The 14,767-nt window shown below is 44.3% G+C and overlaps 1 protein-coding gene across 1 annotated transcript in view; it reads right to left on the reverse strand.

Moving 5' to 3' along the window:
* The window catches only part of LOC145414160 (acetylcholine receptor subunit alpha-like), a 230,824-nt gene that overhangs the window by 37,159 nt on the left and 178,898 nt on the right, over positions 1-14,767 (reverse strand). The window contains exon 5 of the mRNA XM_080283725.1: positions 6,057-6,166. Coding sequence (XP_080139851.1) covers positions 6,057-6,166 — 110 coding nt within the window. The remainder of the gene's footprint in view (positions 1-6,056; positions 6,167-14,767) is intronic.

Raw genomic sequence — 14,767 nt, forward strand, 5'->3', positions numbered from 1 at the left:
TGGTTCAGATTATGACGCGCTAGGATGAACAAAATCACATGAAGTTTACTGGAACTGAATACCAGATTTGTCCCTAACATGAGAGGGATGATGACGATACTACGACTCAGGATCCCATTATTTTATCTAGTTCCACCTGGCTAATGGCAATACAGGATTTACTTACATGAAACAAGTTACCCCTAGTTCTCATTTCAACTGTCGCCAGATTGAAGAGTATACCTGGCTACTCACCAAGAAGACTCTTACATCACAACTACGCCTTACTGTATTTCATGTATATAACGGAGATTTTAATACTAGCTTATGGGAGCGGCGCTGATCCCTTAGGGAAAAAAAAAAAAAAAAAAAAAAAGATAAAGTATTTGCACTTTCAAGCTTCAGTGTTCACGCTCAGCTGAATAAATCATCTTATGCTAGTTGGAACACTAGAGCTGCCACGTCCATTGGAGGGCTGTTAAACAAGTATTCATATAGTGATTTATGTTTATGGAGTCAAGAGAAAAAATGAATAAATCATAAAAATATATATATATGAAATATAAAAGCATAAAAAAAAAACTCATTTGCGAGAGGAAAAGCCTGGCAAGCCGACTTCTCCATCTCGGGGTGAGCCGGGATGATGCTCGAGACGAATTCATTTTCTAGAGAAGAGGAGCGCAGTACGGGCTATAATAATAATAATAATAATAATAATAATAATAATAATAACAATAATAATAATAATGGAGTTGGGTGAAGTACAAAGTAGTTTTTATTATTATTATTATTATCATTATTTTTATTATTACGATTATTTGCATTTTCGTACTGAGAGAGAGAGAGAGAGACGGAGGGGGGGGAGCTCACATTTCCTTGTCAGCATGAGTAGGAATCTCATTAGCCGGGCAAGTCTCCACGGTGGCAGGCTTGGACAGACCACCAAATTATGAAAGAGTGGCCGCGGCAGACATTTTGGTTCCTGACTCTCTTTGCCTTAAATTCACAAACACCTTTTTTGTTTCAGTTTAAGCGTCGTCAGATTGGTGAGTGGCTTTTCCTTAATTAACCTTGGAGACTCATTCTGGCCTTATAACTATGGGTCATTGGATTTCATGCACCCGCGACCTAGCATTCAAGATGTGAGTTGTCCGGTTCTGTTAGATGAAAACAGGTCGATTATAGTGACCAAGGGGAGGGAGAGAGAGAGAGAGAGAGAGAGAGAGAGAGAGAGAGAGAGAGAGAGAGAGAGAGAGAGAGAAATAACAGAATATAATAAAAACGGCAACATCACAAACGCAAAAATAACGGCGACATAAGAATGGCAACATCGATATTAAAATGACAAAGCGATACATATGACTGACAGCAACAGTGAGGAATGATAAGAGCAAGAGAGGGATATGACTGACAGCAAGACAGCGGTGTGAATGACAATAGAAATATTAGTGACAGCAAGAGAAGAATATGACACTGAGACCGAGAGAAAGGAATATGAGTGACAGCAAGAGAAAGGAATATAACAGCGACAGTAAGAGACAGGATCCTATTTTATGAGGGCAACTTTATCCCCACTACCTCTCCCCACCCTCACCCTACTACCTCCCCCCATCCTACGGCAGCACAAAGCCAGATTCGGCTCTGTTGACCTCCCTCGCGTCTAACTTTTGTTTTTGTTACTAGTTTGGTGACTTCAGTGTTGGAGTTTATAGTTACCCCTCCGAGTGAGGAGTTAGGTAGTAGGGTTAATACCTTTGCTATTGAATAACTGCATAGTGGCGGTGTGGTGGTGAAGTTATTTGAATTGGTTGTTATAGTTTTAGATACGCGGTCATTCCGGCAGCCTTGTGTGACGGACAGGGAAAGCAACTAAACGAACATCTTTATCACTTGCGACGGTGAAAACTGACAGAATAATAAATAAATGAATAATACAATGATAAAAATGTCGAATGCATACGCCAAACTCCGTGGTTACCGCCTACGACGATACGAATACTGTACTACCAAACCGAAATTTATGGATAAGACTGTAATATTTGGCCGAGTTTTGTTACGTTTGAATTAAATTAAGACAAAGTTACATTCAGATCTGAGGTTCACTTAGAGCAATGCGATTTTATTCAATTTAGGATGGACATTATTTAAAGAACTGGTGAAAGCTGTATCCAGTTTGAAAACGTTCCCTCCCCAGGCTGAATAAAATCGTCTGGTGGTAGCAAAAGTACATCACGAAAAATTATACAGTATATCACACACACCTCTCTCTTCTCTCTACCGCCATACGATTTTACTCAGCTTAAGGGGAAAATATCCGGGAGTGTAAGAGTTCAGGGAGATTGTTTTAAACCCCTCAGATACTAGGGGTCTCTCTTCAGGTAACTGGAAGAATAAACCAGAAGGGATGATGTTTAAGTCGGAGCCATTAGTAGGTCTCTCGGGCACCCTGCCGCGCCACACCACAGCACAGGAAGGATTTAGGCAGGCAGGCAGGAAACGTGTGTACAGCCAGCAACAGGTCAGGCAGGGGGTAGGCAAGGAGAGGAGGTAGGGAGGAAGCAGGGAGGGAGGGCAAGGACGGAGGAAGGGAGAGGAGAAGAAGGGAAAAGTTCGAGGTGGGGAGGAGAGAGTGAGGATGGGTGAGAGGGAGAATAGGGACGGAGGAGGAAGCAAAGAAGAGAAAGAGGAAGGGAGAGAGAAAGAGAGAGGGGGTAGGAAAGAGGTCGGAGAAGCAGGGAAAAGGTGGGAAGAGGAAGAAGGAGGAAGTAAGGAGGAAGGAGGTAAAGAGGTGGTGAGAGGAGGAAGGGTAAGGGAGGGAGGTGGAGGTAGGAACGGGAAGGAGTGATGAGGTAGATAAGGAAGGAGGGCAGAGAGAAGGAATGGGACACGCAATGAGGGGGTGAATTAGGGAAAGAGCAATGAAAGGGAGGCGAGGGAGGGAGGGAGGGAAGGAGTATGGATGGAGAGGGTGGGGAAATAAGGAGAGAGGCAGAGCAGTGGGAAAGAAGTGAGATAGAGGGAAATGAAAGGCAGCAAGAAAGCGGACTGGTTGTGAAGGGAGGGAGGGGGGTAAATGAAAAGAAATAGAGAAGGGGAAAGAGGGAGACAGAAGAAAAGAGACAGAAAGAAGGAAGGGAGGGGAGAAGTACGGGAGGGGGAAAGGCGGGAGAAACAGAAAGCAGAAAGGTATATACACGATGAAATAAAAACACATAATCCACTTGAAAGCCATTCTGGACTTCAAGGGTAAGGAAATGGGCGGGAAAGTTGCGTACAAACACCCTCACTCACTCAAATCATCTCTGTAACATTTTTCATCCGCTTACTTTAATCTCTTCAATCCGGGGACAAATTTCGCGTATTATTTTGGCTTTTCGTAGATGAGTTGTTTTGAAAGAATGTTCGTAATGGAGGGGTTTGAGATAGCTTTCAATACCTCCTTTACCACCTGGGGGATTTTCTTCAGATAAAATCGTCTGAAAGTAGAAGTATAAAATGCGTCGTCGAACTGAAGGGATTGAAAATAACCTCTTTAGTACGATGAGACCTTATTAATTTTATGCTTTACTACCGACAAATGGTTTTATTCAAGTACGGGGCATCTCGTAGTGAAGGGGTTAATGGAGAGTAAACCAGAACAGCAGCTAACCCCATCATTCCGAGGACGTACTTATATTTTATTACTTCCTCCAGACGATTTTATTCAGCGCCCCTGTAATGAAAGAAAAAAAAATGGGGCTATGGTTTATTCAAATATCGGAAAATCTTGACTAATCTGAATAAAATCGTCTGTCAGTAACAAAAATAAAGCAGGGAAGTGCGTCATCGGACTGAAGGGATTAAGGAGGCGGTAGCATTGAGAACAAAACGGGGGAAAAAAAAAAAAAACGGACATGTAGTCCGTACATGAGGCGACACCTACAGAAAACAGACCACACAAAAAAGTTAACCTGAAAAAAAAAAAACAAAAAAAAAAAAAAAAAGACTAAACGCAAAACTGACAAGAGAGGAAGTAAGAGAGCCGAAGCCGCTAAAATGGGGAGCTCTATCTCGTACTTTTTCTCCTATTCTCTCTTAATAAGAGTTTGTGATCCGCTCAAGAGAAAAACTTAATACAATCCATGGGTAACTTTTCGGCCATTTTTTTTTTTTTTTTTTTTTTTTTTTTTTTTGAGGGGGGGAGAGAGAGAGAGAGAGAACGGTGGAGACGACAGAAAAGGAGACTGGCAGAAATACTGGACACTGACAGAAGGCGGATATGGACTTAAGTGGGTGGGGTCCGACAGAGATGGTGTCGAGTGATACTAAGGGTGGAGTCTGATAGATGAAGGCTGTCGGGAAGGGTTGGAGATTGACAGCCATGGAGACAAGGCCGTGTATGCTTGCGATAACACCACCGCCACTCTCAGCTGGATTTGTCGGATGTAAAGCAAACTGAGAACTATTAATGTCAAGACGCTGGTGGGGTTCTCTTGGACGAAAGCAAAGTGGGAGACGACCAGAGGCCATTCTCGAATTCTATATGTCTACGTTACCAAAAGTTTCTTACCTAAACGTTCACACACACACACACACACACACACACACACACACACACACACACACACACACATTTGTGGAACACCCCAAATTACTAAATTTTGTTATACTCTTTTCATCTTAATTAGGCGTACAACTGCTATCTCGCCGTCTTGGATGCTGAGCTGGAACAAGAGATTAACTTCAAAATATGATGCTAGTCACGAAAAAGTGCTACGGAAAGGGTACAAGACCGCTGTACTTTCTTCTGCCATTCAGCAACAGGAAATAGCCTGATAAAGGACGAAAATCTCAAAGTTAAGGTGAATGAATTATAGTCTGCATCCCAAATTACAGAAAGCAGACAGCAGCGGTACAGAGAAGACAGCAGCGGCACAGAAAAGACAGCAGCGGCACAGAAAAGACAGCAGCGATACAGAGAACACAGCAGCGGCACAGAGAAGACAGCAGCGATAAGCCAGGCACGTTTTATGCTCGTTACGTGGTTAGGAAGTCCCGTGATGGTGGAGGGGATGCAAGGAATTACCCAATGGTGATTCACCCTAGTATATTACCCACAACCCTCGCCGTCCCCCTCCCACCAGCAGCAGCAGCCAGGGAGGTCATTAATTTCCGCCTTAATGACACCCCACTACCCTTACGACCATAACAGGAGCCTGGCATTACCGTACATTCTAGCCACAGTCAAAGCCCTTCATCAGAAATGTCTAGTTATACAATCATAATTACCATCATTGTTTTAAGCATATTTTCGCTACTGTATACGAGCTGGCGAGGTTCAGAAACACACACACACACACACACACACACACACACACACACACACACACACACACACACACACACACACACACACACTCCAAGGCTACGGGAGTCTCACAAGAAAACGTACGAGAGGGTTAGCGGTGGCGGCGGCGGGTAGGAAGTAATTAAGCGTGCGCCATTAGAACCACCTGGCGTGCCGATATGAGCGCTGTGTCTTGAGCCAGCTGCACCGCCCTGGCCACTCTATTACGGGGGACGATATTGTCGCGATAATTAGCCGGGGATTTAATGATGTCTGGATGGGCTAATGAGTGTACTTTGAGTCTTCTACATTGTGGCGTTAATGGCCTCCTCTAAAGGTGATGCGCAGACAGATTTTTATGCATTAGATAATATGATAATCTGTACAGGCAATGATTCATCCGCGATAATGAGTAAATGATGATTTTTATGCAGTACCCAATTACGATTTTACTGAAGGCCTGCGTTTTTTATTATCTACTGCATATATTTACGAGTTAGTGAAAAATCGCAATCGGGCTTTGATTCTGATACAATGTAAGTTTTTGAGGCAATTATGTTAAATTTTAATGATTAGTCGATGAAATAAGTAGTATGTTATGAAGGACAGAGGAGTGAAGTTCCTTGCAGGTGTGTGTGTGTGTGTGTGTGTGTGTGTGTGTGTGTGTGTGTGTGTGTGTGTGTGTGTGTGTGTGTGTGTGTGTGTGTGTGTGTGTGTGTGTGTGTGTGTTTATCCATACGTGCACACTCACTTGTTATAAAGCACGATATCCGGCCTCCATATATGATCTGAGGGCACGTGAAGCATCAGCACGCCGCCGTACTCGTCAGGATCCCACTTCAGCTTGTAGTCGTACCAGAACTGAAACACAATACATGAAACTGAAACACGATACATGCAACTGAAACACGTGGCATGTAATTGAAACACATGGCATGAAACTGAAACACAAGACATGAAACTGACACACATGAAACTGAAACACATGACATGAAACAAACACAAGACATGAAACAAACACAAGACATGAAACTGAAACACGGTACATGAAACTGAAACACAAGACATGAAACTGAAACACGATACATGTAACTGAAACGCGATACATGTAACTGAAACGCGATACGTGAAACAGAAACACGATACATGAAACAGAAACACGATACATGTAACTGAAACACGATACATGTAACTGAAACACAATACATGTAACTGAAACACAAAACATGAAACAGAAACACGATACATGAAACTGAAACACCAGACAATAAATAAAACTGAAACAAGACAATATATGAAACTCAAACATGTAATTAATACATGAATATGATAATGAAACGTACGTGAATTTGAAATATGAAACTAAAGCATTATCTGAAACACGAAGTTCATACAGTACATGAATCTGGAATATGAAACTGATACATGAATCTAACAAATGAAGCTGAAACAAATCTAACAAATGAAACTGACGCGAATTTAACAAACGAAACTACATCCACAGCCTAACAAACGAAACATGATTCTCATAGGCAGCACATTGAGGGGTTGATAACCAACTTACTCCCCTTTATGGCATTACATGAAATGTCTATCTATCTACCCATCTATCTATACCTATATCTATCTATATATCTATATCTATCTATCTATCTATCTATATACAGTATAAGAGAGAGAGAGAGAGAGAGAGAGAGGAACACTCCCATCGGGGCGTGCTACCCACTAGACCCCCAGGCGAGAAAGTGTACTAGAGTGAAATACCGTGAGAGTTGTTTTCTACCGGCCTACAACTTTTAAGGAGTCCATTAGTCACAGGATCTCCGGAGACTCAAGTTTCCTTCTCCTCCCCTCACTCTCTCTCTCTCTCTCTCTCTCTCTCTCTCTTCCCTATATCCTTTCCCCTTCAATCTTCGTTTCTTCCATCTTCCCTCACCGCACCATCTTCATCTTCGTAATTTCGAGTTTATATCAACAACGTACCAGAGGGTATTCAGCAGCAGGAGCAGCAGCAGTTGTTGTTATTGTTGTAGCTGCAGTAGTTACAAACCCAGGCTCATCTGAATGTGAACACCGTGGACTGCAGGCCGAGGTTACCCTCCTCCTGCAGTTCACCATCCTCCTTTCAAGGGTTGAGTGGGAGATGAGGGACGTTTGTTGAACCAGACAGATCCTCCATCCAGTCATATCGGTGCCACCAAATGAAGGCGTCCCTCCCAGCATCATATAGAGCGGTAATGTCCAGAATAAATCCAAAGGAAGTGACGCTACGAAATCTCCAGAACCACTCAGAACACGACCCTTGCTCTCCTTGACAAACACTTTCGTCATTCTGGTCCTCGTGAGATATTAGCTGTACCAAGAATCATTCGTCCCCTACCCAAAATAGAACGTAGTCTCTCTTGATCTTTCTTATCTCTCTGTCTCGCCCGGAAGAAACCCTCAAAATTGTCTCTAACGGTGGGCATTCTTTTATTTTTCAAGTGAAAGGAGAGACAGAAGGGTGCGGAAGGGAGAGTAAAATATAATTCGTTTTTCCATTTGCCTGCATTAAATTCCAAAAACATAAATACTTCATTTCCTTGCTCCCGTTTTGACTGAATCTTATACATCATCATCATCATCATCATCATCATCATCATCACGCCTGACCTACTATTATGAAAGAGGCTGGTGGGAAAAAAAAAAAAGTAACATCCAGAAGCATATTCTCCCTTTGAAGGAGTAGGAGAGGTTAATGGAATTCGAAAGATTTTGAGGGAAGACGACAAGCCCACGTCCCTGGTGGCATGAAATGGTGGAAAAGAATCTGAGAGTCCCCGGGAGTTTCCGATCCACTGCTCCCCTGAAATAAAAATAAAAATGCCTTCCGTATTCTGATATCTCTTTTTAAATTCTTGATACCGCCTCGCCTTTATACTTCTGGAGACCTCGTGCTAAAAGGGCTACAGACAGACAACAAATGCATCTATAGGAGTGACAAAAATAAAGGAAATAAAAGAAAAAAAATAGTAGTGTTATACTTTTGTGGCACTGGGTAAAACGATGTCCATTTGTGGCCTGTCTGGGAGGTCTTCTGGGGTATGTGTCTTCTCTTTATCTCTCACAACTTCCTTCACCTTCCCTCCTTTCCATCTCCCGTTTATTATCTCCTCTCACACCCTCCTTCGTCACCTTCCCTCCCTTCCTCTTCGCCCCTCTTTTCTTCTCTATCCCCCTCCCTCCTATCTCTGTCCCCCCACATCCTTCTCTTTCATTTCTTCGTTCATCCTGCATCAAGTCATCGCCACAATTTCTCCATCTCTTCCTCCAATTTAGCTCACTCTCTCCCTTCCTTTCTTTTTGTTTCTCTCTTTCTTTGTCTCTAACTTCATTTCTCCTGTCATCATCCTCTTCCCTCCTTTCCACTTACTTTATTCTCTCTCCCTCATTCCCTCTTTCCTTCCTCCTTGTTCTACCTCCTTCCCTCTCTCCCTGTTTCCCTCTTACTCTCTCTCTCCTTACTTCCCTTGTGGTCTCTCCTTGGTGATTTCAGGGGCATGTGTCTTCCTCCTTCCTTCCGTCGCCATTTCCCTTCCCTCCCCCCCCCTCAGCCCTCCTCTCTCTCTCTCTCATTATATTCCCTCCTTCCCATCTTCTTCCTTACCTTCCTATTTCACTCTCATTCCTTTCCTCCTTCCCTCTCTCCATCGTCAACTTCCTCCCTTCCTTCTTCCCTCACCGCTTCCATACCTCCCCCCTATCCTCCCTCGTCACAACAATCCTCTCTCCTTCCCTCCTTCCTTCCTCCCTCCTCTCTCCCTTCCTCTTATTTCTTCAGGTTCATTGCAACTTGGAGCAAAGGCGTCTGAATGGATCTGGGAGTGTTTTTTTTGTTCAAGCTTTCTTCCTCTCTCTCTCTCTCTCTTTCTCTCTCTCTCTCAGGCACGCAGACCAAAAAGACAGATAAACAGATAAATGTAGACAGATACATAGAAAGATTGACACAGATAGATAGACACACAACCAGGCAGACAGGTAAATAGATAAGAGACGAAGGAGGGAAGCGAAAGGGGAAGGAGTGAGATGCGAGATGAAGTGAGAGCGAGGTGGGAAAGAGAAGGTAAGAGGTAAGAGGTAGGGAAGGAAGGGGAGAGAGAGAGAGAGAGAGAGAGAGAGAGAGAGGGGGGGGGGAGGGATGGGAGGTAACCAATATCCTGTAGGTTAGTGATATTACCGGGGGTTGGGTGTGTTTCCTCCCAAACTCTCTCTCTCTCTCTCCACGCTATCACCATCACTGTCAGCGCCTCCATCATCACCCTCGCTTCCCGTCCATTCTTTTCCCATAGATCGTTCGTCACAGCCTCTCTCTCTCTCTCTCTCTCTCTCTCTCGTCTTTATTACTGTCTCATCTACCCCCACACTCGCACTCGCTTGCACACAATTTAGCCTAATACTTTTCTCTCAGCGTCATCTCTCCCAGATTTTTATGAGAGAGAGAGAGAGAAATATGAACTTCACCAAAAACCACAAGAGTATAACGGTAACAGCCAAAATTACTTCTGTATTCATATACTGTATCGTAACTCACTTTTCATCTGTCTCCTCCACTCCCCACAATTCTCCCCCTGAACGCAATTCCATTCTGTTCTCGACTGAGCTCATGAATTTCAATCATTGTTTCTCTTTCATGTCGGCTTTCAATACGCTCTCTCTGGACAGGGCATGATACAACCTGCTGAGTGCCGTGTTCCTTGTCCTTCTGTGACCTGCCGTGGCGTCTTGTGTGTCCTGCAATGCGTCCTTCTGTGTCCTGCAATGCGTCCTTCTGTGTCCTGCTGTGCTTCCACGTCCCCTTGATCCCCATGTCTCTCGCAGTGCTGCCCTGTGTCCCTTACTCCTGACAGCTCATGATGGGATGCGCCCGACCGCAATTTTCCCGAGTTGACCATGAAACCCTTGTCGTGGGTCTCCTTCATATCAGTCTGTTTGATACCCAGAACCGAAAACAGGGACCTGGATATTAAAAAAATATGGTTGCGTCTAGTATTATAAGACAATGACTGCGATTCATATTGAAGGGAGATATCTGGATGCTTTCCCTTTGTTTTGATGAGACTTCTTGGGTTGACCGCTAGACTTATGGGCACGATGTTACTAACCGGTCTGCATATTACCTCAAACTGAAACTGGGGACCTCTGTGTTAAACTGACGGTTGCTTGTCGTATTCTGTGGGAGTGTTTGAGGAGTTTCCTTGTCAGTTATGCCTGTTTCGACGTGTCCTCCCGTGTTCTACCATTCCTGTCTCTGTCCTGTCGCATATTTCTGATCCTCACGCATCTCACTTTGTTCCTTGATTTATCTGTTGTCTGATGGGTGTTCAGGGCTTGTTTGTTCCTACGGGCTCCTGATCCTTCCGTGTCCTGCCATGTTTTTACCGTGTCCTTCCGTTTCTTTCCATGTCCTACCGTGTCCTGCCCTATCTATCTGTGTCCTGATAAAGCTCTCTCTCTCTGCAAGTCACTTCCATGTCGGTAGAGAGAGCAATTACTGACATACTGCTCCCGGGAAGATCATTTGCTTCCTGTTAACTCTTGTCTGTTTCTTGTCGTGTCCTACTATGACCTTTAGTGTCTTCCCATGTCCTGGTATGTCCTTGCATGTCCTACCGTGTCCTAGCAGTCATCTCTTCCACAAAACATTGTCGAATCATTAATACCAATACATCACTCCTGTATGAGACAGCCCTAGCATGTATTCAATATGGACGGTGGGTGTTAACGCCGAAGTGGTGACATGTAGAGGTGCATGGTATGTAGGAGGACTACTGGGCCTTGAGTGCAGGCTGTGAAACCTATGCCCAGAGTCGGACACATTAAAAAAAAAAAAAAAAAAAAAAAAAAAAAGCTACTACTGGCAGTCTGTACCAAGGAATATCATATCCCATCTTATGTTCTGCCATGTCCTTCCATGTCCTGCCGTGTCCTTTATATCCTGCCGTGTCTTCGTAAAGCCCCCTCTTTCCCATGACATCACAAACACAGGAGGTTAATAATAAACCTGTCTCCGTCAGATCGCCAAAATATTCTTCTGTGTTTTATCGGTCTTTGTGTGTCCAGCCATGCCCTAACTCGTCCTCTCAGGCCAGTATGTGTCCTCCTTTAGCTCCTATGTGTCCTCTCAAGCCGCCATAAGTCCTGCTAACGCCATCTTCCCGCCATGATGCCCCACGGTGGGTCATATGGCCATTTTCCCATTTATTGCTCCTTCGAACGTCATTTGTACCATTTTATCTTACACTTTATGTCCAGCCGTGTCTTTTCATGCCTCGCTGCGCCCTTCCATGTCCTACCGGGTCCTTCCATGTCTTGCCGTGCCCTTCCATGTTCTGTGGTGTTCTTCCAAGCCTTGTTCTGCCCCTCCATTCCTGTGGTGTCCTTTCATGCCTTGTCATGCCCCTCCATGTACTGTGGTGTCAGTTCATGCATTGTCCTGACCCTCTATGTCCTGTGGTGTCCTTCCACGCCTTGTCCTGCCTCTCCATGTCCTGTGGCGTCCCTCCATGCCTTGTCGTGCCCTTCCGTGTCCTGGTAAAGCCTTTCATCCCACAGGACAGCTCTCAAGTGCCCTGGTGGCGCCCCCTCTCCCTCGGGATGTGCAAGGGTCAGCGAGAGAGCAACTGCAGACACATTTCTCCCTGGAAGACCATTTGCGTCCTACCTTCAGCCGTCACATGTCCTGCAGCGTCCTACAGTGTCCTTCCTATTTGTCCTGGCGGCAAAGTTATATTGGTTTGCTATCATCTAACCAAACAGGGCTATTCTCACAACTGAAATACTAAATCGAGGTTCTATTATTCATTTGACAAGCCTCAGTTATAAAGTAGGAATGCGTCTCCTTGGTTATTAGTCAAACCAACCCTTCCATCTGACGAAATCTGGCCATCAATTGAGCTAAGTGGGGTTACGGATCTTAGATGAAAATAAACAAAACAATCCACAGTGACATATAGCTCTCATGTGATTTTTTTCCCTGTTTTCCTCCGTTATTTGTCCTGCCTTGTCTTTCATGTCCTTCCTCTGTGTGTCCTGGCATAATTGGATTTTTTCATCTGACGGAACAAGGTAAGTCTCACAAACTGAATACTAAGCTGTGGCTGCGTGAAATTCAATATATTTTAGTTACGAGGTACCAACGAGTCTCCTTGGTTACTAGTCAAACATATTCCCCGATTCTGGCTATACTCTGGCCATCTACTAACCAGAAAATTAGCTACGATTCTGTCAAATAAAGGTAAACAGACTGCTCTCTCTCTCTCTCTCTCTCTCTCTTCAGCATCGTGGTCATGTGGTTAGAGGTGGGGTCTGCTGTCTAGGAGGACGTGAATTCGATCCTAAAGGGGCAATGAACAGTTTGACGATGCGAATTTCGTTTAAGTGATCTCCCACCAGACCAAAAGATATTCAGTATGGACGGTGGGGCTTAGTGCCGAGGTGGTGATATGTAAAGGTGTGTGGTGTACGTAGGATGAGAGAGAGAGAGAGAGAGAGAGAGAGAGAGAGAGAGAGACGAAGTGTCCTTTTACACGTGTTCTGGTGCTGCTAATTTTTTTTCCCCCAGGACAGGCTACGACGAGGCGAAGTGGTCAGTTAGTGGGGTGTATGCTCTTGAAGTGCTCCCATGATCCGATATATGCAGCATCTTGAGAGAGAGAGAGAGAGAGAGAGAGAGAGAGAGAGAGAGAGAGAGAGAGAGAGTCATCGCATCTATCTTCCCATCGATCTTCTACCTTCCTACCTACCTACCTACTTACCTACCTACCTCTGTCCCAAGCTTTGTACTTACCTACCTTTCTACCTATTTACCTAACTTCCTACCTATGTTTCTACTTTCCTACCTACCTGCTGTACGTACTGCCTTTACCCATCTACCTACCTACCTACTTACCTACCTTATTGGTATCTTCACCTTCCTACCTACCCTCTTACCTGCCTACCGACTTACTTACCTACCTCCTTACCTACTTACCCCTCCTCCTCTTCCTGATATATTGGTCTTCAGAAAGCTCGCATCACCGGCCACACTATTTTGGGAATTTACGAGAGAGAGAGAGAGAGAGAGAGAGAGAGAGAGAGAGAGAGGGGTTTGGCCTGATCTACCTACCTACCTACTTACCTACCACTAGCTTACTTACCAATCAGCCTACTAACATATTAGCCATATATCTGCTTAACAACCACCACTACCCTACGTAATTTCTCTCTCTCTCTCTCTCTCTCTCTCTCTCACAGGGGACTGCTAGAGATTAAGGAGGAATTTTGCTAGTATTCCGGAAACGGCAGAAGAGATAATGGTAAAATGGGACGAAAAAAAAAATAAACGGAAAAGAATTAAAAAAAAAAAAAAAAAGCAAAATGAATAAAAAATGCTGAGCCTTAGATGCGATATATTTGTGAATAAAAAAAAAAAGAAAAAAAGATGCAACTAAAAGCGCCTAGGAAGATTTAATGGAGGGAAAAAAAACTATAAAATGGCAAAAAGGAATGTAAAATGTTGACTCGTTGATGCGATGTGGTTGAGTGCTAAAAAATAATCCAAAAAATCGCCTAGGATTATTTTTTTCGTAATGTTCAGGTGAGGCTTTGTTTTGTGGTCTCTCTCCCCTCACAGGTAGAGACGCTGGCCCCTCACGCCCCATATATTAGCCCGTAATTGTCAGCCTTCAGCAGAACCAGGATATACAGGAGTCCCCCCCCCCTTCAACTCCGCGGTGTGGGTGGGTGGGATTGCTGACGTAGAGAGAAAATGGGAGAGACAGGATAATGGATGGCTGGGTGGAAGGGTAGGCAGGAACAGGTGAAATAAGTAAATAAATAAATAAATAAATATCGTTACTGTTGTTAATAATGGTGGTGCAACAGGTAATACTCTCGGCCTGCTATCTAGACAATTTTGGCTCGATTAGTGTTGTTATTACTGTATGACGAAAGATAGAATAGTACTGAGAGAAAGAGAAAGAGAGAGAGAGAGAGAGAGAGAGAGAGAGAGAGAGAGAGAGAGAGAGAGAGAGGTCGTGCCAGTTCCCTCCACTGTACCTCTTTGCTACATTTTTCTTTCCAGCTCCAATCGGTCTGACGCCAAACTCAATATTTTCACAACTTGCCGAGTGCATTCAATGTCCAGCGTCCCCTCCCTCCCTCTCCTTTCGTTTCCCTCTTTCTATCTCATTTCCTTCCCCCTTTTGTCCCTCCCTCCCTCTTCTTTCCTCCCCCTTTCCTCCTGACTCCCTCCTCCTCTCTTCCTCTTTCCCTTTGCTATCGCTTCCTTCCTCTCTCTCACTATACTTCCGCTTACCTTCCCTTACGCTCATTCCTACCTCCCTCGCTCACACGCTCTCTCATTTAATTTTTCTTTCTCTTCCTCTCTCCTTTTCCTTCAGCTTCTCTATTTCATCTGTCTAAACGTCTATCTGTGTGTCTATC

This window comes from Coenobita brevimanus, chromosome 98 (genome assembly GCF_032717465.1).
Source record: "Coenobita brevimanus isolate Jiangsu-jjx chromosome 98, ASM3271746v2, whole genome shotgun sequence".
NCBI lineage: Eukaryota > Metazoa > Arthropoda > Malacostraca > Decapoda > Coenobitidae > Coenobita > Coenobita brevimanus.